At 51.5% G+C, this 24,444-nt stretch overlaps 1 protein-coding gene, 1 long non-coding RNA gene, 7 other non-coding genes and 1 pseudogene across 21 annotated transcripts; 1 reads left to right on the top strand and 9 right to left on the bottom strand.

Moving 5' to 3' along the window:
- Window positions 1–1,017: 1,017 nt before the first annotated feature.
- On the bottom strand, window positions 1,018–2,296 carry LOC121015949 (DNA-directed RNA polymerases I, II, and III subunit RPABC4-like; annotated as a pseudogene).
- A 3,314-nt stretch (window positions 2,297–5,610) lies between these two features.
- On the bottom strand, window positions 5,611–20,200 carry AURKB (aurora kinase B). 13 transcript variants are annotated; one of them, XM_040453283.1, is made up of 9 exons: window positions 10,768–10,863; window positions 10,370–10,443; window positions 8,171–8,273; window positions 8,011–8,062; window positions 7,632–7,826; window positions 7,279–7,417; window positions 7,004–7,152; window positions 6,060–6,234; window positions 5,611–5,920 (listed from the first exon to the last, which is right to left on the bottom strand). In XM_040453283.1, the coding sequence occupies exons 2-9, from the start codon at window positions 10,415–10,417 to the stop codon at window positions 5,747–5,749; spliced, it is 1,035 nt and encodes a 344-aa protein (XP_040309217.1). In that variant the 5' UTR covers window positions 10,418–10,443; window positions 10,768–10,863; the 3' UTR covers window positions 5,611–5,746. The 13 variants fall into 13 exon arrangements, with proteins under 13 accessions (XP_040309217.1, XP_040309220.1, XP_040309218.1 ...); XM_040453286.1 differs by having other exon boundaries at window positions 7,632–7,823; XM_040453284.1 differs by having other exon boundaries at window positions 10,370–10,466; window positions 10,768–10,862.
- On the bottom strand, window positions 18,486–20,013 carry LOC121015952 (uncharacterized). Its single transcript, XR_005784056.1, has 2 exons — window positions 19,654–20,013; window positions 18,486–19,422 (listed from the first exon to the last, which is right to left on the bottom strand). It is a non-coding gene; the product is annotated as an uncharacterized LOC121015952 (long non-coding RNA).
- On the bottom strand, window positions 18,661–18,732 carry TRNAW-CCA (transfer RNA tryptophan (anticodon CCA)). The gene has a single exon. It is a non-coding gene; the product is annotated as a tRNA-Trp (tRNA).
- On the top strand, window positions 19,260–19,331 carry TRNAG-UCC (transfer RNA glycine (anticodon UCC)). Its single transcript has one exon. It is a non-coding gene; the product is annotated as a tRNA-Gly (tRNA).
- Window positions 19,599–19,670, bottom strand: TRNAD-GUC (transfer RNA aspartic acid (anticodon GUC)). The gene has a single exon. It is a non-coding gene; the product is annotated as a tRNA-Asp (tRNA).
- On the bottom strand, window positions 20,133–20,204 carry TRNAP-CGG (transfer RNA proline (anticodon CGG)). Its single transcript has one exon. It is a non-coding gene; the product is annotated as a tRNA-Pro (tRNA).
- A 3,184-nt stretch (window positions 20,205–23,388) lies between these two features.
- On the bottom strand, window positions 23,389–23,462 carry TRNAT-AGU (transfer RNA threonine (anticodon AGU)). Its single transcript has one exon. It is a non-coding gene; the product is annotated as a tRNA-Thr (tRNA).
- A 300-nt stretch (window positions 23,463–23,762) lies between these two features.
- Window positions 23,763–23,844, bottom strand: TRNAS-AGA (transfer RNA serine (anticodon AGA)). Its single transcript has one exon. It is a non-coding gene; the product is annotated as a tRNA-Ser (tRNA).
- Window positions 23,845–24,230: 386 nt separating this feature from the next.
- TRNAI-AAU (transfer RNA isoleucine (anticodon AAU)) lies at window positions 24,231–24,304 on the bottom strand. Its single transcript has one exon. It is a non-coding gene; the product is annotated as a tRNA-Ile (tRNA).
- Window positions 24,305–24,444: the final 140 nt, after the last annotated feature.

Below are 24,444 nucleotides of genomic sequence, written 5' to 3'. Positions count from 1 at the left end.
CAGGCAGAGCCCTCCTCCTGCTACAGAGGCTGAGATGTCAAGCCACCCCTGTCTCCGCTTCCCTGGCACATGGCTCCGGCTCCACTGTGGTCTACAGCAGTGGGATTTTCCCTGGCTGTTCAGACTCCAAGCCTCTTCCTTCTAGAGATTCCTAGTGCTCCTATAGAGTTTGTAAACTACCCAGGACCCTCATAATAAAGTCCATTTGTGCTTCAATTGCACCAAATTATTTTTTGTTTCATGCAACCAGGGACCCTGAATGACAGGCTCCCACATCTTCCAGAAGGGGAAAAAGGAACAGCGTCCAGTAGGCCTCCCACAAGAAGAAGGATGCATCTTTCCCCAAAGCCCCAGTTAATCTCCCTTTGCAACTCATTGGCCTGAACTGGTTCAGATATCAATTTAGTCACACTGGCCGGGGTGTGACTGACTTAGGGCTGAGTATCCAGAAGCAATCACTGTAGCAAGATGACAGGAATCAACTTTTTAGGTTAAAACAGTTATGCTCCACCTAGAGCTAGGAGGGCAGGTCAGTTGCCTCCAAACCTAGCCGCTAACACAATGGGGGAGAGGGCAGGGGCCGTGGGGAAGCACCCACAGGATGTACACTAGGGGCCAGCGAGGTATGGCCCATGGGCCAAATCCAGCTCATGTCCATTTTTTTTTCAGTTTATTCATTTATTTTGATAGAGAGTGAGAAAACGAGCAGGGGAGGGGCAGAGAGAGAGGGAGAGAGAGAGAATCCCAAGCAGGCTCCACACCATCAGCACCGAGTTCAAGCAGGGCTTGAACTCACGAACTGTAAGATCATGACCCCAGCCAAGATCAAGAATCTGATGCTCAACCGAGTGCACCTCCCAGGCACCCCCAGTGAAGGCTTTTTAAAGTAAGACCAACAGTCAGATACCATAAAGGAAACAGATGACAAGACTTGACAATATAATACTAGAAAATTCCAAGATAGAAAACCACCCAATAAACTACATTAAAAGACGAATTGCAGAGAGGGAAAAAAATATCGGCCAAGTGTATGACAAATTGTTAATAGCCCTTGATCTTACAAGCAAATCAGCCAAAGATATATATATATAACGGGAAGGTGGCCGAGGACTCCAGGGTCGGTAAATTGAGTAACTCCACAAAACCACCGAGGACCCTGGTTCTTTCCATCTTTATGTTCTATCGCTCTCTGTTAATCTTTTTTAAAAGATTTTTTATTTTTTAATTTTTTAATGTTTATTTATTTTTGAGAGAGAGAGAGAAACAGAGTGTGAGAGAGGGAGGAACAGAGAGAGAGGGGGACACAGAATCCAAGGCAAGCTCCAGGCATCAGCACAGAAACCCGCGGGGCTTGAACTCATGAACTGTTTGATCATGACCTGAGCCAAAGTCGGATGCTTAACTGAGCCACCCAGGCACCCCTCTGTCAATCTTTTTTTTTTTTTTTAATTTTAAAATGAAACCATGTAAAAAGTAATAAAATAAAATGAAATCACGTGTATGTAGTCGTACTCATAAACACACTAATCGAAAGTTATGCAACATTAACAGCAGATCCAAATACAAACCAACATAACCCTCTGAATTTTATATTTCATCGAGCCTCAAAAATAACCAATTTTTTAGTCCTTTTCTTGTACATTATTCTGTATCCACATTCTCTGCATCTGATCGGATTCCCGGATTTTACCTCAGTTTTCTCTGTGACGTTCTCTGTGGGTATGTATCACGGGCTGCTGCTTTGGGGGTTGACAGTCTTTCTGGGTGTCCATTGATAGTCCCTCCAGATCCCAACCAGCCGATTCCCTACCCACGTAGCCCCGAGAAACTTCTCACTCTGTGCTTCGGGACAGATTACTGCCAATCTGTGTCGACCTCAGCTGTCCCCGTGGGCACAGAATGTCTGCCACACATCCGGTTATCTCAGGAACTAGTTTCGTGGTATTAGAGGTCAGTTGGTCAGTCGGATCAATACCACCCAGTTCTGTTTCAAGCCACATCATTAGGAGACAGCGTGTGACACTCATACAGCTTTCCCAACTACTAGTCTCATCCATTCACGTGATCAGCTGAGGCGCATAATATATAAATCTGGGTAGAAAGTGTGATGCCACAGATAAGACCAGACAGGGTTTGGAACTCTGTAGAGCTCGCTAAGGTACAAGGACCCTGAGGAAACGTGGCCTTTCTCTTCAACCTATTCCAAACAGAAAGCCACTTCCTTGGGATGCAGCCAGTGTGTGGGAATTTGAGAGAGCCAGCAGGGAAGAGGCAGAGAGGGATAGATAGAGAGAGAATCCCAAGCAGGCTCCACACGGTCAGCACAGAGCCCCATGCAGGGCTCGAACCCACAAACCACAAGATCGTGACCCCAACCGAAACCAAGAGCCCGATGCTTAACTGACTGAGCCACCCGTGCACTCGAGACTAGATTTTTAAATCTAGTTACAACTGCGCTTGAGAACAGACTGTTATCAGCAAGGTAGGATTGTTATTTCCATCTTAAATGCTCATAAAGATTGAACAACACGGCCAAGGTCACATGACTAAAAAACAGTGGAGAAAGAACTAGAACTCAGGGGTGCTGGCCAGAAGCGAAAGTTCGTTCCTCCATAGAGCTCCCCCCACGGTGAAGGGAGCGGATCACTTCTTATTGGTCTTGCCAGTGCCCGCACCACCCACAGAAATGCAGACCAGGAAGACACCAGATCCTCCCCCGCCAAAAGAAGAGGGGGGTGGCTTGTCATTTTTCTGTCGTCGTCTGTTCAGTGGAAAGGCAAGGTGATCGATCAGCAAGTGCCCAAAGAGAACAAACGTTCCAAGATCAGCTGGAGTCAGCGTAAGGATAGCTTTACTTAAAACAACATCAACTAGGACAGCTGTCGCCCCCCAGGACACCCCCCGGACACAGGCCCTTGTGTTCTTTGTAGGGTTTGTCAAGTAGGGTGTTTGTCGAGTGGGCTGAGGGGTGGAATGTAGCGTAATGCGGGATCTAGACTTGCCCTATTCTCCCATCATTTGGATAAGGGGGTGGCTCTCGCGGGAACAGGTGGAATTTTCATGAATAAGGAGAGGGTGCCTCTTGGAAAAGCAGACGTCACTGACCCAAGGTCGTGACACAGATTGTTCCCGTTACTCAAAGGAGGCTGCGGGGTGGCATTCTAGACAGAGGCCAGAGCAAGGGCAAAGGCCTGGAGGTGGAAACAAACTGGGTAATGCCCAAGGAACCGCCAGGAGGCCATCAATCAATTAATGACTGATGGAAGGGGGAGGGCAGTTGGGAGATGAGCTTGGAGTCGTTTTCAACTCGGGCTTTTGGTAATTTTTTAGTTTATTTATTATGAAAGAGGCAGTGAGAGCAGGAGCTGGGGCAGGGGAAGAGAGAGAGAGAGAGAGAGAGAGAGAGAGAGAGAGAGAGAATCCCAAGCAGTCTCCACACAGGGTCAGTGCAGAGCCCAACATGGGGCTGGAACCCATGAAAACGTGAGGTCATCTCCTGCACCGAAATTGAGAGTTGGATGCTTAACCGACTGAGTCACCCAGGCACCCCTCAACTCAGACTCGTAAAACAGATGGATGTCTGGGTCTCCACCGAGGGCACTTCAACCTGAATTTGCTAGGCTGATGTGTGAGCGTTTTTTGTTTTCTTTGTAAGCCCCTCCAGGTGATCCTAAGACAGGTAGGCAGGGTTGAAAATCGGTAGATGACCTTGTTGAGGAACGAGGTTGGACTTTATTCCAAGTACGCTAACTTCCCATGTGGAGAATGCGCCGGGAATAGAAACAGGCAGAACAGCTAGGAGGTGGGATGAACTAGCGTGAAAGGAGCCGAGTTTGTCAGGAAGGTGGGCTGGGACCTGGCAGGTTTCGCTGGCGGTAGGAAGGGTGGGGTTGGCAGAGGAGAAAAGGGAGAGGGGCGCCTGGGTGGCTCAGTCAGTTAAGCGTCTGACTTCAGCTCAGGTCACAATCTCCCAGTGTGTGGAGCCTGCTTTGGATTCCGCGTCTCCCTCTCTCTCTTTGCCCCTCCCCCACTCGTTCTCTCTCTCTCTCTCTCTCTCTCTCTCTCTCTCAAAAATAAATAAACATTAAAAAAAATTAAAGGGAGAGAAACTAGAAATTAAAAAAAAAAAGGCCTTATACATCATTCGATCATTTTATTTATTTTTCAAAATGTTTAATTTTGAGAGAGAGAGAGACAGAGCGAGCAGGGGAGCAGCAGAGAGCAAGAGAGAGACAGAGGATCCAAAGCAGGTTCTGCACCGACAGCCAAGAGCCTGACATGGGGCTCGAACTCACAAACCATGAGATCATGACCTGAGCCAATGCCGGCCACTCACCCGACTGAGCCACCCAGGTGCCCCTGAAATAAGAACACTGATTTAAAAAAAATTTTTTTTTCAACGTTTATTTATTTTTGGGACAGAGAGAGACAGAGCATGAACGGGGGAGGGGCAGAGAGAGAGGGAGACACAGAATCGGAAACAGGCTCCAGGCTCCGAGCCGTCAGCCCAGAGCCGTCAGCCCAGAGCCCGACGCGGGGCTCGAACTCACGGACCGCGAGATCGTGACCTGGCTGAAGCCGGACGCTTAACCGACTGCGCCACCCAGGCGCCCCAAGAACACTGATTTTAAAAAACAATTTTTTTTAAACTACATGAAGTATAAAAAAGGAAATTTATTCACATACTTGGCCTTGACCAAAAGAGCAAATAACCAACAGAGGCAGGAAAAGCATTTGATGAAAGTCAACACCTGTTCGGGAGACCAAGAAACCAAACCCTTCCTTAATCTGATAAAGAAAGAACCTTTCTTCCCCCTAGACTACGTGGTAGCAGTAAGCACTGAGTTCATGTTCCAGATGCACAGAAAATAAACGTGTGCACTGTGGAAAGGGATCGCTACACCATTGTAGCATGGCGCTCACGAATACGGACGTTAAAAGTGAGCTCTCCCGTCACGACCCTTGTGACTTCCGGTGGACCAGGTAACCTCCGGTGGACCAGGTAACCAGATTTGAGCGGCGAAACAGACAGCTTCTAAGGGACAGCAACGTTCAGTTGCTCCTAGGTTGGTGGAGACTGAACCAGAAGGAAAGGCTTAGAGGGGCAGCATTTGAGAGAAGAGGAGGAGGGGAGAGGCAAGTGATGTTCAGGGGCAGCAGAGGGGATCTGGGGCCCCAGCGGCCAGGCCCTGGGGGCCAGAGCAGAGGAAGAAATGACGGGGGTGGCTGGGAACAGAACGAGGGTGGCTGCTGGCTGGGGACGTCGGTGCAGTGCCTGCCTGGCCCCCATCCCCTCCCTCTAGGGGAAACTTCCCCCACGGCAGTCTCTACCTGTGAAAGTCTAAACTCGTCCCTATAAAAAGCTTCCATATAAATGCTTCTGTAGGGGCGCCTGGGTGGCGCAGTCAGTTAAGCGTCCGACTTCAGCCAGGTCACGATCTCGCGGTCCTTGAGTTCGAGCCCCGCGTCGGGCTCTGGGCTGATGGCTCGGAGCCTGGAGCCTGTTTCCGATTCTGTGTCTCCCTCTCTCTCTGCCCCTCCCCCGTTCATGCTCTGTCTCTCTCTGTCCCAAAAATAAATAAACATTGGAAAAAAAAATTTAATTGCTTCTGTATAAAAAGCTTCAGCCTTTATTAAATAAAAAGGAGGTAGAAGACAGACAGAGGAACAGGCCGGGTACCCCTCCTTCCAAATACACAGATACAGGCATACAGACAGACACAACCGAATGAATGACAGGGACAAGTCACGGGACAGACTGAAGGGCGGAGGGAGGCAGCACCCTCCGAGAGTGGGCCCGGACCCAAGGGTGGGCTGAGACCTGGGCCAAGGGCAGCCGTTCGGAGGGGTTATGCTTGAGCAGCTTGGAGATGAGGTCCTGGGCTCCCGTGGGCACGGATGGGGGGAACTTCAGGTCTACCTGCAGGAGAGGAAGAAGGGCCCCCGTAGCTTTATCCCTGACCACCCAGTTCACTTGGACAATGACCTAGGGCCCAGGCCCTGCCGGCCCCTGGCCTCTGTGCGAAGCCCCCGCCAGGCACTGGGGCCCACCCTCCTACCTTGACGATGCGTCGATAGGTCTCATTGTGTGAGGCGCTCTCGAAGGGCGGGTTTCCCACCAGCAGCTCATAGCAAAGGACCCCGATGCACCACAGATCCACCTTCTCGTTGTGCGTGCGCCCTTCAATCATTTCTGGAGGCAGGTAGTCCAAGGTGCCACACATCGTCTTCCTCCTGGGTGGATTGGGGAGGGGGGAAGAGACCCCAGATAAAGATGGCCTCTCTTTTCCCCGCCATTCGACAGCCAAGCGACCCCCAGCATGCGCCAGCGGGGTGTCTCAACCAGACTCTGACAGGGTCCCGGGGGCAGGACTAGGTACAACCCAAAGTGGGGCGCCTGGGTGGCTCAGTCGGTTAAGCGTCCAACTTCGGCTCAGGTCATGATCTCACGGTTCGTGAGTTCAAGCCCCGCGTCAGGCTCTATGCGGACAGCTCGGAGCCTGGAGCCTGCTTCGGACTCTGTGTCTCCCTCTCTCTCTCTCTGCCTCTCCCTCCCCCCACACCTCAAAAATAAATAAATAAATATTATGAAAAAAATAGAGGTAGAATGGCACACAGGGGGATGTACCTGGAAATAATCAGATCTAAGGGCAACGCTCATCTTAGAAGTAAAGGAAAAACGGGGGGTGAAGGAAAAACTGGGGACATGTCAAAAGTCCAGGAAGCAATGAAATATATCAGGTTCCATGTCTATGGTGCAATACTATGGAGCCATTACAGATGATGTGGGAACATCCTCAGCAACATGGTAAGAGGGTCCCAACATATTCAGCAGGAAATCTGGGCAACAAAATTGCGGGTCTCCGATTCTTGGAAAGATATTGCTGTGTCTCTACGGACAGGAGGACAAACCCACATGTGTCTAGGTAAGGAGCTCTGCAGTGGTATTATTTTGACCGCCCCAGCCATTCGCCCCTGGGGCAGGGCTCCCGGCCCACCATACCTCAGGGAGGGGGCATGCACAGACCAGCCAAAGTCGGCGATCTTCAGCTCTCCCTGGAGCCCCAAGAGCAGATTCTCTGGCTTTATGTCTCTGTGAATCACCTTCTTCCCGTGGCAGTACAACAGAGCGTCCGCCAGCTCCTCCATGATCTGGGGGGTGGGGGTGGGGGCAATGACAGGATGTCAGACAAGGCTGGACCTCAAGCTACAAGCAGCGGGGGGGGGGGGCCCAGCCTCGGGCCCCTGCCGGTGCCCCAGGCGCCCACCCGCCCGGACCGTGGCTGTTCGCTGCTCGTCAAAAGTGCGGCTCTTCTGCAGCTCCTTGTAGAGCTCGCCCCGGGGGGCATACTCCAGAATCAAGTAGATCCTTCGGCGGTCGTAGAAATAGTTGTAGAGACGCAAGATGTTGGGGTGCCTGGAGGAGGGAAGGGAGGACTCAGGTTGCACCCTGACAGAAGGAAATGGGAAAGACAACAGTGCCACGTGGGGCAAACCGGGGTCCCGTTGGGGACTGGGAGCTCCGGGGCGCTAAGTGGCAGCGGAAGAGGCAGTCTGGATGGGGCGGGGGGTGAAAGGAGAGCGGAGGGAGGAGCCGGGAGGGGCTTGGGTCGGCGCACAGGGGCTCGTACTGCAGATGGGCCTGGATTTCGATCTCCCTGCGAAGCTGGTGCTCCACACCCTCCTTTTCTATCTGAGACTTGAACAGGACCTTGAGCGCCACGATGAAATGGCTTTTCTTCTCCCGAGCCAGGTACACGTTGCCAAACTTGCCTTTGCCCAGAGGACGCCCAATCTCAAAGTCATCGATGGTGAAGGATCGCCTGCTTGGAAGTGGGAGGAAGGCAGCCGAGTGACGGCCGGGGGCGGTCCCCCGAGGTGGGCACTCCCTGAGCCCTGTTTCCCTCCGGAGGGAGTGGAGGAGGGACCAGGAGCTCGGCTACCTCTCTCGTTTCCTACCTATTCCCTGTCCTGTCTCCTCCCCCGCCACCCCAAGGCTTGGGTACTCACATGGAGAAGTTGGGGGTCCCACTGCTGTTCTCTACCACCTTCTGGCCAGGGGCTAAGCAAACGACAGGGGAGTTGAGGCCCTGCTTTGATATCTTCATCCCTGCACCCACCCCCTAGACCCTGGTCCGCCCAGCTCAATCCTCTCCCGGGTCCCGGTTACCTGTGGGCTGGGTGTTGGAGCGGCTCATGAGGACGAGCGCCGATGGGGTGGCGGGCTCCTTCCGGAGGACCCTCTGGGGCAGGGTGTTCAGGCCAGGCTGAGTCTGAGAAGGAGCAGGGGGAGCTCTGAGGGTGCCTTTGTTCCAGGGACCCGCTTGGAATGTGCTACCAGCAGCATTTCAGTACTTGCTGAGGGTCACCCAGCCACCCACCTGTTCAAAGAGGAACACTGAGACCACAGTTTTGCCCAAAACTCCCAAAGCTCCACTCCTCATCGCTCTGTATTAAAATAGGTTCTTCTTTTTTTTTTTTTTTTTATGCTTATTTATTTTGAGAGAGAGAGAGAGCAGGGGAGGGGCAGAGAGGGAGAGAGAGAATCCCAATCAGGCTCTCCATTGTCAGCACAGAGCCCAAAGCGGGGCTCGATCCCAAGAACCGTGACAGCATGACCTGAACGGAAATGAAGAGTCAGATGGTCCACTGACTGAGCCACCGGGGAGCCCATAAAATGGGTTCTTAGTAAGCAACCTAAGGTGGCCTGAGATAAGAAGCAAAGGACTTGGGGCACCATGGCTCTGTCGGTTAAGCATCCGACTTCAGCTCGGGTCATGATCTCACGGTTCCTGAGTTCGAGCCCCGCATTGGGCTCGATGCTGACAGCTCTGAGCCTCAAGCCTGCTTCGGATTCTGTGTGTGTCTCTCTCTTTCTCTCTCTGCCCCCTCCCCCGCTCATGCACTCTCTCTCTCTTCCTCAAAAATAAACATTAAAAAAAAATTTTTTTTAAAAAGGACTCAGTCACCCCAACACCAAACATTTCACCTCTTCGGCCCTGGCCCACACCACATTCTCAGGCACGAAACTGTCCAACCTCTACAGTCCGGTCCATCTGCAACCCCACGCTCATTCACACCAGCTCCCATCCCAGCGGGCAGTAGAGGGCAGGTTAACAAATGCCCCCAATTCAAGGATCGGCAGAGGCACCCTCACTCTCCCTAAAAAGCTCAGTCTCATAAGGCTTAGATGAGGTCCTGGAGGTCTTGAATGTTGCAACAAATTCCAGTATTTACCCCTTTGCAACAAGAGGCTCTGGAGGCAGCGAGGGCTACTCTGATGCCCCCGGACCACTTCTCACTTGCTATTTCTCCGAGTAATATATACATCTGTTTTTTGTCACTGTAGACATGACAACGGTTTCTATTTCAGTCTCCGTTCTTTTTTTTTCTTTTAAGTTTATTTATTTTGGGAGAGACAGAGACAGCGTGAGCAGGGGAGGGGTAGCGAGAGAAGGAGAGGGAGAATCCCAAGCAGGCTCCATCCACGCTGTCACCGCAGAGCCTGATGTGGCGCTGGATCTCATGAAACCGTGAGATCAGGACCTGAGCCGAAACCAATAATCGGTCGCTTAACCCACTGGGCCACCCAGGCGCCCCTCAGCCTCCATTCTTGAGAGCCTTGATAAGTGCTCCACGAGGAGGCGAGCTGGTGGGCAAGGGGATAGATGGACGCTGCAGGATACCCACGCCCCACCGACGAGGGAGCAAAGCCTACGAGAGCCCCTTCCTTGTTCTTAGCCAAGAGAAAAAGAAAACCTGGTGCCCTAAAAACCCATTCCCGAGCAATGATACGAGCACAGAAGTTACAGATGAGCAAGCTGAACAAAACAGGGTCCAGAAACAGACCCACATACAGGGGGGCATTTCATACAATAAAGGTGGCATTTCAAATCAGAGAGTAGACTCGCCACTGAAAAGGTCGTAGGACAACTGGAAAATAAATCTCTTTAGATCTTTCCTTCACACCAGTCGTTAAAACAGACTCCAAATTATTAATCTTTTAAACTTACATAAGCCCGTTCAGAGTCTATTTCTATTTCCTACTTAGCCTATTATTTCGGGATAAGGGTTGGGAACCACGGAACCTGTCTGCTCGGCCGAGATAGCATGTATACGTGACAAGGAGGCTCAACCCTGTAGACGGTCCTCGCAGGCGGGTCAGATTCCAGTTGGCAGCGCCTGATAGGATGTAGTTGCAAATGACCGGACCGGGTTCCCGCCAGCAAACTCTTGGGACCCAGACGTCGGAGCAAAACCGAGGGCGATTTGGAGGATTCCGCCCCGCCCCCGGCCCCCGCGGGACCTCAAATCCCCAGGCAGGAACTCTCCATGCGGGTGGGGGGAGGGGAAGTGGGACAGCCCTTACCGTCTGCCGGCCGTAGGGCCAGGGGTAGGCGTTCTCCTTCTGGGCCATCCTGGGAGGGAAAGGGGGGAGGAGAGCTGGGCAGACAAGGGAAACAGGGCTGTAGGAAGCAGAAAAAAAAGAGGGAGCGAGAGAGGGAGGGATCGGACCGATCTAGCCGGAAGCGCAGGCCTGGGGCCGGTGAAACGGAGCAGGTCAGCTCGCTGGCTCATCGGGGCGCACTGGGGTGCTGGTCTCGCCGCCCCCGCCCTCTCCCTGCGCACCGCCAGTTCGGGACCCTCCCTCTACCCTGGAGCTCCCAGCAGCCCCACGGGTGCGCGCGGGCCCGCCCAACGGACCCCCGACCTGCCCGATCGCCTGGCCTCTCCCAGCGCAAGACCCGCGAAAGGGAGCCGGCTCACCTGGAGCCCGAGCACGGCCACCTTCCGGGCCCCGGGCAAACGACTGAACCTGCCAGGCCCTCCCCCCGCTGAGGCCCTTTCAAATCTCCCGCCGTGACCCCATTGGCTGAGCGCGCTGTCCATGCCCAATTCTCATTGGCTGGACACCCCGTGACGTAGCGGGTGGGGCCCAAAGTTAGAGGCGGAATATCGCTGGGGTTCTGGCTGAGCAAAGTTTACCTTGTCCGGGAGTCAAGGTCTTTTTCCTTTAATTTAAAATTTTAATGTATCTGGGATGTATCCTTCTGTATGTAGGGACCAGGGTCTTTGTTTCGGACACACGGGGAGTTCATTATGCCAGCGCCGTTTGTGAAGCAAACTCCCTTGTTCCCCCCGCTACAATCTACAGATTCCATGCAACCTCCATCAAAATTCCAGTTACATATTCTACAGAAGTAGAAAAAAAAAAAAAAAAAAGTACCAAATTTGTATGGAACCGCCAAAGAATCCAACTGGCCAAAGCAATGGAGAAAGAACAAAGCTAGTGACAAGACATCACGCTCCCAGATTTCAGGCTGTTACAAAGCTACAGTAATTCACACAGCGAGGTATTGGCGTAAACACCGCCGCATAGATCGATGGGACTGAGCAGAGAGCCCAGCAATAAACTCACACATACATGGTTAATTAATTTATGAAAAAGTTGCCAAGAATACACAATGGGGAAAGGGCGGTCTCCTCAATGAATGGTGCTGGGAAAACTGGACAGGTACACAGGCAAAAGAACGAAACTGGGATCACTGTCTTACACTAGACCCAAAAATGAACTGAAAAGTGATTAATTAAAGACTGGGACGTAAGACCTGAAACCATAAGACTCCTATAAGAAAACACAGGCTGTAGGTTTCTTGACATAGGCCTTGGCAATAATTATTGTTATTTTTTAACTCTGACAACACAGTCAAAAGCAAGAGCAAAAACAAACAAGCGTGACTTCAGCAAACTGAAGGCCTCTGCAAAGGAAACCGTCGACAAACGAAAAGGCAAGGTGGTGCATGGGAAAAAAATATTTGCAAAGCGTATACCTGATAAGGGGCGGATACCCCCAATACCTAATGAACTCATACAACTTTTTAACAGCAAAAAACAAGCTGATTTAAAAACGGGCTGAAGATCGGAATAGACGTTTCTCCAAAGAAGACATACGGACGGCCAAGAAATACGAGAAAGATGCTTGACATCATTAATCATCAAGGAAATGCAAATCAAAACCACAATGAGACATAGCTTCACACCTGTTCGAATGGTTATCATCCAAAAGATGGGAAGTGACAAGCACCGGTGAGGATGTGAGAAAAGGGAGCCCTTGTGCACGGTTGGTAGGAATGTAAATTGGTGCAGCCACTGTGGAAAACAGCACGGAGTCATCAAAAACTTAAAGATAGGACTACCGTAGGGTCTGGCAATTCTACCTCTGAGTATTTATCCAAAGAAAAGGAAGGCAAAATTCAAAAAAATATCTGTATTCCCATGTTCACTGAGCAGTATTTATAATAGCCCAGGTATGGAAAGAACCAAGTGTCTACGGATTCCACTCTAGTGGTTTCTGTTTCTGCCAACTCCTAATCTCCAACTTGGTGGAGACCTCTTGTGGACAACGTGGTTACCTAGCCAGTGTCCATTCTCCTAGCCATTCCCACTTCCAGAAAGCACCCAAAATGTTGTGGATCTGAGAGGGAAGCTGACACCATCGCCAACCCAGGATTGGATGCTGATCGATTTACACCACGACCAGAATCACGGTCATGGTTCGGGGGATAAGCGTGTGACCCAAGTGACCCAGTTAGTGGGACTTTTAGGATTCTTGTCCAGAACGCTGGGCAGAACTCCTTTTCTCCACAAAGCACACCTTGCTGCTGGTGGTACTCCTGAAGGAAGCAGCCTGAGAATGAAGCTTGACCTCGTAGAAGGCAGAAGAGAGGCCTGGGAAGAACCCAAGGCTTTGATGATGTTGTTGAGCCCCTGGACGCCTATTCTGCACTTTCCCTAATGCATTGACTTGAGGGTTTGGTTATTTGGGGTCAAAAGAATACTCACGGACGCACATCTACAGACCCAGCCTCAAGGGTTCTTAGTCATAGAGTTTGAATAAATGACGTTAAACTGTTGAGAGTCAATCATTTGACCTACAAAAACACCAGTTTCATATAACTCAGCCAAATGTAAATCCAAGAAGTGCTTATGGGTTTCTCGGTCATTTCCTAATGCTTTTGGCTGCAAGTTGCAGAAGGCCCAGTTAACAATGGCACAAACAATAGGGATCTATTTTCTCCTGCGTAGCAAGAAGTCAGCAAGTACGTAGCCGTTTTGTTAGAGATCTGGATTGCCTTTCTGTGATTCTCTTCACACGTTCCTTATGAGTGCAAGATGGCGGCCAACGGTTTGTGCCCCTTTTATCAGGATAAGCAGAAGCCTTTCCAGAAGTACCCAATAGATTTCTCCTTGGCCAAAACTGTGTCACATGACTACTGCAAAGGATCCTGGTAAAGTGAGTATCTCTCGTAGCCACTGCAGTGAAAACACCAAGGGGTGGGGGGTAGAAATAGCTGTGTACCACAAGCTGTGTGGCTTGCAATTTCATTCTGGGGAGCCCATGGTTAATACAAAAGTTCAGAGATCTGTGTGTGATGAGGTATCTCCAGAGATTTGGCAACCAAGGGCACCCCTCTGCCATTTGTGAAAAAATAATTTTGCTTCTGGAGGTGGATTGTTTTTACTTAGGGTCAGCTTAACCCCGCTTCCCGAGATCAGGGAGAGAGCCCACCTCAACTGTAGTGACTTCATCAACGTACTTGGCCTAGAGAGACTAGCTAATGAAAAGCTTTGTGAAAATTCTATCCCCTGCAGCCTCCTTTATTCCTCATGACCTAGCGAAGGGAGATGTTTCCGGAATGTGTCAGGAGACGCAGTGCAAGGGTGGGATATGCCTGATCGATCCCATACAGTGTCCCCGTCCCTCCACGGTCTTTAAATTCCCACTCGCACATTTTGCCAGAAGATATTTGGCCTTTCAGGAATATTTGACGGGGCCAGCACAGGACCGGGATTTGCATTATTCATAAACCACAAAACAAAACAAAAACTATCTGTTCTATCGGCTAGGCAACCATCAGCTGCCTGTTCAAGTTAGTGAACAAAATCCCTGTTGTTTACCCCAGAGCTTCTGGAGAGGTCAGTGGGGGGGAGTTGTCAGTGGCCTTCTTGCTGGGGCGTATTTTCCCAAGACTGGGAAGGGGCAGGATTGGATCGTGTTCTAAAGGGACAGGATGTGTTCAGGGCAGGATGGCTGGGATACTATAACGCTCGGGATGCATAGATGTTAGTCCCTTGTATTTCTCATAATGGAATCTCCCCCAAAGAAATGTCAAGACACGAATTCTCAGTATCAACCAATAAGCCTCTTTCAGGAATGAGGAGTAGACTCAGAAGGATCTGGAAGGGGCTGGTTTGGGGGGAGCCTGGCCAATACTCCCAAGGGGGCGGGGGAAATGGGGAGGGATGGCCAATGGCTACAGGGGTTTCTTTTCAGAGTGATGAAATGTTCTGGGGGTGCCTGGGTGGCTCAGTCAGTTAAGTGGGGGACTTAGGCTCAAGATCTCACAGTTCATGAGTTCGAGCCCCACATCGGGCTCTCCACCAACCATGCAGAGCCTGCTTGGGATTCTCTCTCTCCACTACCCTCTCTCTCTGCCCCTCCCCAACTTGTGCTTTCTTTCTCTCAAATAGACTTAAAAAAAATGAAAAATAATAAAAAAAGAAAACATTCCGTAATCACATCGTGGTGATTGGTGAACAACTGTGTAACCATACTACAACCCCCTGAGTTGTACACATTAAAATGGTTAAGATGGTAAATTTTATGGTAAGTGTATTTTACCACCAAAAAAAATATGGAAAAAAAATATTACAAAATATTTCAAATACCAGGAATACTTTTTTTTTTCACACCAAGAAGTAAAATTGATCTTTATTATCATTTGTTAATGTTTATTTTTGAGGGGGAGAGAGAGAGAGAGAGAGAGAGAGAGAGAAGGGGAGGGGCAGAGACAGAGGGAGAGAGCAAATCCTAAGCTGTCTCCACAGAGTCAGCACAAAGCTGGATGCAGGGCTTAAATGCACAAACTGTGAGACCATGACCGGACCCAAAGTTGGATGCCCAACCAACTGAGCCACCCAGATAACCCTAAAATTGATCTTTAAATGAGCTTTTATTTTGCATGCTATCTGCTATGATTTTATCTTATTTTATTTTTTTAATTTAATTTTTTATTTTTTTAAATTTACATCCAAATTAATTAGCATATGGTGCAACAATGATTTCAGGAGTAGATTCCTTAATGCCCCGCCCCCATTTAGCGCATCCTCCCTCCCACACCCTCCAGTAACCCTCAGTTTGTTCTCCATATTTATGAGTCTCTTCTGTTTTGTCTCCCTCCTTGTTTTTATATTATTTTTGTTTCCCTTCCCTTATGTTCATCTGTTTTGTCTCTTAAAGTTCTCACATGAATGAAGTCATATGATTTTTGTCTTTCTCTGACTAATTTCACGTAGCGTAATACCCTCCAGTTCCATCCACGTAGTTGCAAATGGCAAGATTTCCTTCTTTTTGATTGCCGAATAATACTCCATTGTATACATATACTGCATCTTCTTTATCCATTCATCCATCGATGGACATTTGGGCTCTTTCCATAGTTTGGCTATTGTCGATAGGGCTGCTATAAACATGGGGGTGCATGTGTCCCTTCGAAACAACACACCTGTATCCCATGGATAAATGCCTAGTGGTGCAATTGCTGGGTCATAGGGTAGTTCTGTTTTTAGTTTTTTGAGGAAACTCCATACTGTTTTCCAGAGTGGCTGTACCAGCTTGCATTCCCACAGGAATACTTTTTAAAGCAATTGCATAACTACTATTCAATTATTTCAATCTTAACCAATTTTTTCCTGTTTGCTTCTGATGTGTGTGTGTGTGTGTGTGTGTGTGTGTGTGTGTGTGTGTGTGAAATAAAAGGCATCCAGGTGAAGCTTCAGTGCAAAAATGTAATAATTAAGTCTATGTGTACTGTTTCTTTACTATTTTCTATTGTCTTTTTTCTGAAACTCCTCAAGAGGTAATCAGAGCTTCTAAATCTATCTTCCACATCAGTTAGCTTGTTTTTTCATGCTTTTGAAATTTCTCGTCCCTCTGTTCTGTGCTGTGTTTTGGGTAAATTCTTGAGTTCTATTTTTTTTTTTTTTTGATAGCTAAATCTCTTTCAGACTGTTCCCAGTTTAAGATATAAGATAGACTTTTTTTTTTAAGTTTATTTATTTTAAGAGAGACAGAGACAGTGTGAGTAGGGGAGGGGCAGAGAGAGAGGGAGAGAGAGAGAGAATTCCAAGCAGGCTCTGCACTGTCAGCGCAGAGCCCAATGTGGACCTTGAACTCAGGAAACCACGAGATCATGACCTGAGCCGAAACCTAGAGTCGGAGGCTTAACCGACTGAGCCAGCCAGGCACCCCTACCTAGACTTCTTTTATTACATCTGTCATCCATGTGTGAGATTTCTAATTGGTCAGTTGCCTATCCATATGACTTTATTGAATCTTTGTCTTTTTGTCTCATGATTTGATTTTGTTATTTATCTTTTTACATATCCCAGTCACACTTACTTTAAATTCTCTGCCGGACTGCCCCGTACACTTATTTTCATATCTTCCAATTATTGTCTCTGTTCCAGTTATGCTTCTTCATACGTTTTGGGATTTGGGTTTGTAATGTCGTCTGGGCCAGAAGAGTGTTTCATTTTGTTGTTTTCTCTCTCTCTCTCTCTTCATGTCACACATTGCTCCCTGACCTACAATCTGGCCATTGCTGTTACCTCCTCGCTCCCAGTCAAAAAATCAGGTCTTATCATGGTATTTGGGGGCTCCTGCCTCACTGTGATATTGAGGGTATCTCAAATGCAATCATGGGGGAGAGGGAAAGTTGGACGTGTTTCTGGTCTTGAGCCACATCTGAGTCCTCCTGCCCTTTCGGGCCTGTGGTTCCAGGCAGGGAGTTGGTGGTTTGTTTTACAGCCTCCTTTTCTGATACAAGGATAGCGCTGAGGCTCTGGCTTCCCTCTCTGTCCCCAGTCAGGATCCTGTTCCCTTCATCGGCCCAGTTCAAGGTTTTGCATTTGGACTACTGAATTGTTCATTTGTAAGCCTTTCTATGGCCTTTTAGTTCTCTATATTTTATATTTTATCTATCAGTGCTACGTATCTGAAGCAAAAGGGGTCAGGGTGGGAACTCACTGTCCTGTTTCTGCCAAAAAATCCAGGCTTTTTCCGAACCCCAGGTTTTTTGGATCGTCCCTAGGTTGGTGTATGATGGACCTCAGCTTCCGTGATGGGGAGTGTGTCAAAGGGGGAAGGCATGTCTCAAAGACAGAGGCAAGACTCCGCTCTAGTGGATTGTTACTATGTGAAAGCGTAGCCCCCAGGTGTGGACGGATCTTTTGAATTTTCAAGAGAAGCTAGGAATCTAGATTTGCGTGTGAAATTGACTGAGCTGTCAATGTTGGCAAATCAGTCACCAAACGTGTCTGTGGACTGGATTTGGTCTCTAGACTACAAACATCCCATCCCTAATCCCTGGGCTCTTCTGGACCATAAACCACACTCGGAGGTCATCCTCCCTTCCCCTGGGGCCACTAACCTTACCTGGTCACTCCTCAGGTGGGCTCTTAGGGAACACCATGCAGGAGAAAGCCTGTGGGCTTGGGCATTACGCGTTTGCCTCTGAGCCCACCACTTGCAATCTGTGTTGCTTGGCAAACGGATCAATCCTGCTGAGTGTCAGCTCTAAGATGGGCATGGTTATACAGCCTTGCAAGCTGGCTGTCAGGATTAATTGAGGAAAGGTCTCTGAAGCGCTTGGCTCCGTGGCTGGCCCACAGCAAGCCCTCAGTGTCAGCTATCATTATGACTAAGGCATCACCTGGCCCCAGTGGATGAGAGCAAGAGGTTCTTTACGAATTGAATGCAGTTCACTGAACCGGGAGAGCAAACAGGGAGCGGAGCAGACGGAGAGGGCCAAACATCGTGCAGGTGTCTGCCCTGTGCGGGGTGCAGAGCTGGCCCAGCCCAGGTCTGGTACTTTCAAACAAACACTGTTAAGGAAAGAGATGTCCGGGAAGAATTGCCTGCTGGGAAAGACAAGGCTTATAGAGTGGCTGGCCTGTATTTCTTTGGTCCCCCAATAGACCAGAAGCAGCAAAAATGCAGGTGGCTTCTAGTCACCATTGAGAAGCCTGGAGAACATCTCTCTCTCTCTTTTTTTTAATGTTTATTATTGAGAGACAGAGAGACAGAGCATGAGCAGGGGAGGGGCAGACAGAATCTGAAGCAGGATTCAGGCTCTGAGCTGTCAGCACAGATTCCCTAGCGGGGCTCCAACTCACAAACCACGAGATCATGACCTGAGCTCAAGTCGCAGGCCCAACCGACTAAGCCACCCAGGCGCCCCTGGAGAACATCTCTTTAATTCATTGTTACTTATAATAATTATCAATTCTTGCTGCATCCCTTCCAATAAAGAATCTTTATTGTTCCAAGTACATTTTCTGAACAAGAACTCGCAGCTCCCCGTGAACAGTTTGTGTTGGGATACCTAAAATATCTGAGATTAAAAGGATCACTACTGGAAAGCTGCAATAGACGTTCCAACATTTGTATTTTAGGAGAAAATCCATACACTTTGGGAAAAGCAAAAGCACAGGAACGCTGAGGTTTGTATTTTTTTCATACGTAGAAACAAATCTTTTTTCCCCCCCCCTTTCTTTTCCGGAAAAATATAAACATACATCTAAAATTGCGAGCTTCCATGACCCCGACGTGATTTGAACACGCAACCTTCTGATCTGGAGTCAGACGCGCTACCGTTGCGCCACGAGGCCTCCTCGAGCCGGGGGCTGCACGGATCTCGTGAACAGATCGATCGTCAGCGATAAGGGGCGGAGCCACAGCCTCAGGGCCGGCCCCGAAGGTTCTGTCCGAGTCCTTTCGAGAGCCGGGAGTGAACACCTAGGACTCAAAGCTCCTACTGTGGGTAGATGTGCTCAGGCGCGCTTGGCGCAAGGCTCAGTTCTTCAACCTTGCGACACATCGGGTTCGCCCAACAGAGAAGCGATCTGTGCGTTTGGGACTTGTTTCTGGGGGTGACAAAGCCCACGCGGCGTCGCGGCAGTCCTGGCCCCCCAGACAAGTCTTAGATATAACCGAGGCTCTCCCAGTGACTCCGAAAGCCCCTTCACATAGGTCCTCTGAACTTCGGTTTCTCATCTGTAGGCTGCGTGTCACCTGCCGCCTCGGTCGCGGCTTCGTTGACGTGCGTCCTGCGCTTGAGCTCGAAGGGGGCTTCTCGCAGGCCCCGCGCCTGCGCACGTTCGGAAGTTCTAGCGTCGGGAGCAAGGTTCGCCAGCGGGCGTTGGTGGTATAGTGGTGAGCATAGCTGCCTTCCAAGCAGTTGACCCGGGTTCGATTCCCGGCCAACGCAGTAGCCTTCAGTTTTAGAACTTTTCGCCGCCCTCTCCGGGATCAGGGGTCTGCCGGGATCCACTGGCCACCACAGAGGGCTGAGCGCCGAGCTTTTAGAACGAGTGAGGACCCACTATCTTTTACCTTCTTCCTTCCCTTTCCTTCCTCTTATTAATTAAAAAAAAAAAAAAAAAAAAAAAAAAATCTCCACCCCACAGCCCAGGACGGTTGCTTGGTTGCAAGTGGGATTTGTTATAGAAAGAAAAGGGCAAAAGGCGACACGCTTCTCCCCGTCGGGGAATCGAACCCCGGTCTCCCGCGTGACAGGCGGGGATACTCACCACTATACTAACGAGGAAGGAGCTGAAGAGCACGCTCTGCGACTCGAGGATCTGGTGCCCAGCGCGCCCTGGGCCGGGGCTTTGCTCCCTCCGGCCGCTGGGACAAACCCGCGAGAGCTCCTGACGGCGACTGAGCGACTCGGGAAGCAGACCGCCTGCGAGGCCGCGGAGACCCGACTTCCGACAGGTTCCGCTCCCACTCGGGTCCACCCCACGTCACGCACAACCCCAGCCGCCGCGCCAGAATGAGCGGGGCTGGCCCAGGTCCGCACGCGGCCCTGCGCACCCCGGCCTGGACCGGCTGTGCCCCGCGAGTTCCCTACGGCCGCCGGGTGTGCGAACGGAACAAAAGAGCTCCCAGCGCACCTGTTCCAGGCTCTCCGCTCGCTTGGCGGGGTCGCAGATCCGCCTGCACGCCGGGCGCCGTTCCCGCTCGCCAGGCCGCGGCGGCCCTCGCTTTTCGCGCCAAAACCGAAGGTGGGCTCGTCCGGGATTTGAACCCGGGACCTCTCGCACCCGAAGCGAGAATCATACCCCTAGACCAACGAGCCGACGTGTAAGTGCGCTCGCGGACGCCTTTAGAGGTCGTACCGGGCTCGCCGCGGTCCGAGGGCCACGGCTCACGGCGGGGGAGCGGCCCTGGCGCGCCCGCAGGGACCACCCGCCGGGTACCGCGGACTCGCGAGCCGGGTCCGGGAATCACCGCTCCCGCCAGCGAACGCCGACTCCTCCCAGGAAATAACGTCGGGGAAGTAGGAGGGAGTGGTCTCGGCCTCCCCCCACCGCCGCGCGGCTCTCCGGGACTACCTTGAGCACCCGAGTTTCCGCTTCCCTGTGGTCATTGTCTCGGTGCCACTCCATAACCTGGGGGCTCAACTCTTGCCGCCTGCTCCCGGCGTCCTCGGACCCAGTCCTCTGGCGCAGAGCTTTAAAGATAGGCGGTGGAGATGCCTGGTTGGGGACAACGAATGAGCCCTGAGATTCCTAGGTGGACATCTGCTCCTCTGTCTGTCCCTGCACCTGTCCATCCCTCCTGAAGCCACGAGCAGGGCAGGTGCCCAGGCAAGGGAATAATTCCCGGGGCCAAGAAGACCCACGGAGGAGGAGTCATTGAGATGAATGGCTGGCGGGGCGGGGTAGGGGACAGGCTTTCCAACCTGCGTGATTGGGGACGAGGTGCCAGGTCTGACGACCAGGGCCGTCCCTGCCGTCCAACAGCCCCACCAGCACTGCCTCCAGGATTTCCCGCCTGCACAGTCAGGCTCCCCCTACCCTCCCGTCTACCCTCCGCTGTCCGCTTACCTCCTAGGATGGCCGGGAAGGTGACCCTTCTACCTGCCGTCTAAGACCCCCAGAAAGGTGCTCGGAGGCAAACGCCGGCAGGAGTGTGGTCTAAGGCCAGCACACCCGGCCTTGGGGCCTCGCAGGGTCTCCCCGGCTGCTATCCCCTCTCAGGGTCTCTAAGCTCTAACTACACTCACCACGCTCTCACCTGGGGGCTGCCTGGAGTCCCCGCAGGAGCTGGTGGAGTCCGCTGCCCGCCACCTGCTCTGCCTTCCCTGCTCTTCCAGCGGCGACCTCGGAGCATCTCTGGGCTGAACCATTTTGCTCCATCGCCCAGTCCTGTGATTTGTGGGGCCCTTCCTCATGCCCCGCCCACAGGCACTTTGGTGAGGAGACCTCAGTTTCACCGCTTGGCTTTTTTCTTTTCCCAGTGTCCCTGGCCAGGCGGCGGGGAAGGGGAGCAGAGAGCAGCCCATCCTGTCCCGTCAGCGTCCCAGGCCTTTTCAAGTGGATGAAGCGCTCGGGGCTGGCATCTGCCTCCCCTTTGCCCTTTCGTCATCTCTCTCCTCCCCTTGGGCGCCAGCTTTCCCCAGGTCTCTAGTTACCACTCTCTCACCTGGTCTCAGGCACCTAATCTACGCAGAGGCCGAGCCCTACATTCCTCAAAGAACATGGTCCTTTTCCCTAGAAAAACGCATACAGCATCGGAGAGTTCACCCACTCCCTGAAGCCCCACCCGTGGACCCCACTTTTAGGATCCAAGAACTGAGGTGTAAACTGATTACTGTTGAATTTGCTGTGTTTTAGATTTTAACAGGAGCCAAAGCTTTGCCCGGAGAAATGGAGTTCTAAGCTGCGGCTTCGGGTAGTCACAGTTGCTTGAAAAAGACTGGGTGGGAAAGAGAGAAAAAATATTCTTGGTGAATTGGAGTTGTTTGCACCTCTGCCCCCAGCACTTCGCTAAAGTGCTAAAGATCTGTGGCTCTATCCTGAATATCTGCCTCTTTTCAGACTCTACATCCGACCATTTACCGACCATAAACATGCCTTGCATTTAACCCCTCCTTTCCATGTCTTCTACAACTGCCCGGGTGCAAGCCTTTGACATTTCTATCACCAACCGTCTCCGCCCTCCCAACACACACACACACACACACACACACACACACACACACACACACACTCTGATCCCTTGTGTTATTCTTTTATGTAGCATCTATCTAGTGTATTGTCTAATTTAATATTTAAAACACTTTCGTTGTGTTTATTGTTCCCTGCTGTATTTCCAGCACCCGGAACACTGGCTGATATACAGTACTCGTCGTTTAAGAGAACGTGTGGCAAATTTCCACTGGTCTTCAAGACTTAGCTCACCTCCTCCGGAAAGCCTCCCCTGATCACTCTCTACTCTTAGTCCCCATGAGATGCTCCTTCTCTCCGTGTTGTCACAGCATCCTGTCCCTGCCCTGAGCGCATTGGGTTGTGATTTCCTCTTCCTTCTCACGAGCCCTTGGAGAAAACGGGGTGTGCCTGGACGCACATAATGCGGTCCACGTTTTAGCACGAACTTTGGGTGGTGCGGCATCGAGACCTGTCATCTCCAGAGAGCAATTCCTTCTAGACCATACTTCTGCTCAGACATTTTAGAATGGTTCGGGAGCCAAAGGCTTGTATCAATGTATCGAGATCTTTCTGCCTGTCTTCCAGGAAGGTTTAGGCCCTGCCAACCGCCTACTTCCTGCCTCCTCCATCCACAGCCTTTCGAGATCGGCTTCAGGGTTCCAGAAGTGCGCCCCCAGGGCTTCCGCGCTTGACCTTGTGGAGCCACTCCCCCGCAAAGACCGCTCTTCGGCTCTCACCCTGCCCGCATTCGTGGTGCCAGCCCGTCAGCACCCTCTTGGAGGAAAGCGGATGGCACGCATTCTCTGCTAACTCCTAACCCTGACTTTCCGCCAGTATAATAAGACCAATGAAGGTAACTGTGCGTGAAAGAGCAGCATATACAATATGCACCCTCCCCAAATTCTTTCTAATGAAAAAAAGTATTAAAAATACCTATGTACATATGTAATTTTGAGGCCCCAACCCCCCAAAATACAACGAAGAACCACACCAAACAAGGCGGCTCAGGCGCCCCGGGGCGTCCTGGGGTAGAGACTGGGCGGGGGTGGGGGTGGGGGTGGGGGCTCCTCTCGCGGGGTTCGAGGCTAGCCCACCCGCACAGCCGGTGCCACAGCCGCTGCTCAAAGGAAGACGTAGGCCGGGTCGGAGGGGCGAGCTTTTGGAGCGGTGGTGTCCCGGGAGTGGCAAGTCGTTTCAGCGGGAAATCTGGGTGCTCCGAGGGCGGAACTGGAGCCCTTGCTCCCCTGGTGTAAAAAGCACCCCATACACCCATTAAAGAATATGGATTTACCGACAAAACGTTAAAAACCCCCGCTAGGGCTGAAATAAAGGCACCGCTGGGATTCGAACCCAGGATCTCCTGTTTACTAGACAGGCGCTTTAACCAACTAAGCCACGGCGCCAAAGACACCCGGCTTCCTTCCGAAGCTGCACTACAGGAATAGAGCGCTCGGAGCGCGGCCGCGGCACCTTCAGACTTTTCTAAAACTACTTTCCGCAGAGCGGCGGGATTCGGCATCGCTCTCTCGCCGTGGGATGCCCACAGGGTCGAAAGGAATAAAACAAACATATGAACCCTAGGCAGAAGTGCTGGCTCGGGGTACCCCCGGGAGTGTAGGATCCCTGACATCCAGATTCTGCGGGATCGGTCCCTGACCTTGGACACAGGGACGCGGCCAGAACGTCGGAGAAGCAAAAACGTGCGTAGTCGGCAGGATTCGAACCTGCGCGGGGAGACCCCAATGGATTTCTAGTCCATCGCCTTAACCACTCGGCCACGACTACACCGTCTGAGGGAAGTCCTCGTGCTAGCCTTTCTCAGTTCACAAACCCTGCAGACAAGGCCCCGAGCAACTTTGGGGTTCGGGAGCCGAGAGCGCGGATACAGCACCAGCAGGGAACTTGCAGCCGCCGCGCCCCGCCTCCCTGGGCTCCTCCGCCGGGACCTGATCCTGTCCCCCACCGCCTCCCGGAGAAGGCTCCCTCCGCCCGGGCACCTCCCTTCCAAGCCTGGCAGTGTGCTAGCGATTTGAGAGGCGGTGGGTGCCACGTCGTCTGCGATCAAAAGTCATCGGTTCCGCGCAGAAACTTGTGGGTTGTAAACAGCAGGTGTGCGGAGGGGAGGAGGGATGGGTAAGGGGGATAAGAAAAAAAAGATAAAAAGACCACTGTGGCCCGTACGGGGATCGAACCCGCGACCTTGGCGTTATTAGCACCACGCTCTAACCAACTGAGCTAACCGGCCAGCTGCGCCAAGAGGGTGCCTCAAGTCTCTACATATGCATCACTCAAGTATAGGTAATGCCACCAGAAGACCCACGACGTCACGACCGAAGTTTCCCAGATGCGAACTGGAAGCGACCCCTAACGGCCAGTTAAGGACGC

This window comes from Herpailurus yagouaroundi, unplaced genomic scaffold, assembly GCF_014898765.1.
Source record: "Herpailurus yagouaroundi ecotype Mexico unplaced genomic scaffold, PumYag 208, whole genome shotgun sequence".
Taxonomy (NCBI): domain Eukaryota; kingdom Metazoa; phylum Chordata; class Mammalia; order Carnivora; family Felidae; genus Herpailurus; species Herpailurus yagouaroundi.
Note: the sequence above shows the minus strand (reverse complement) of the source record. Positions and strands in the feature narration are given on the sequence as shown.

Coding starts and splice junctions, on each gene's coding strand:
- AURKB (XM_040453277.1), bottom strand. CDS start 10,890: ATGGACAGCGCGCTCAGCCAATGGGGTCACGGCGGGAGATTTGAAAGG. Junction 7,153..7,278: donor ACGAGCAGCGAACAGCCACG/GTCCGGGCGGGT, acceptor CCCACCCCCCAG/ATCATGGAGGAGCTGGCGGA. Junction 5,921..6,059: donor CCTATCGACGCATCGTCAAG/GTAGGAGGGTGG, acceptor CCTCTCCTGCAG/GTAGACCTGAAGTTCCCCCC.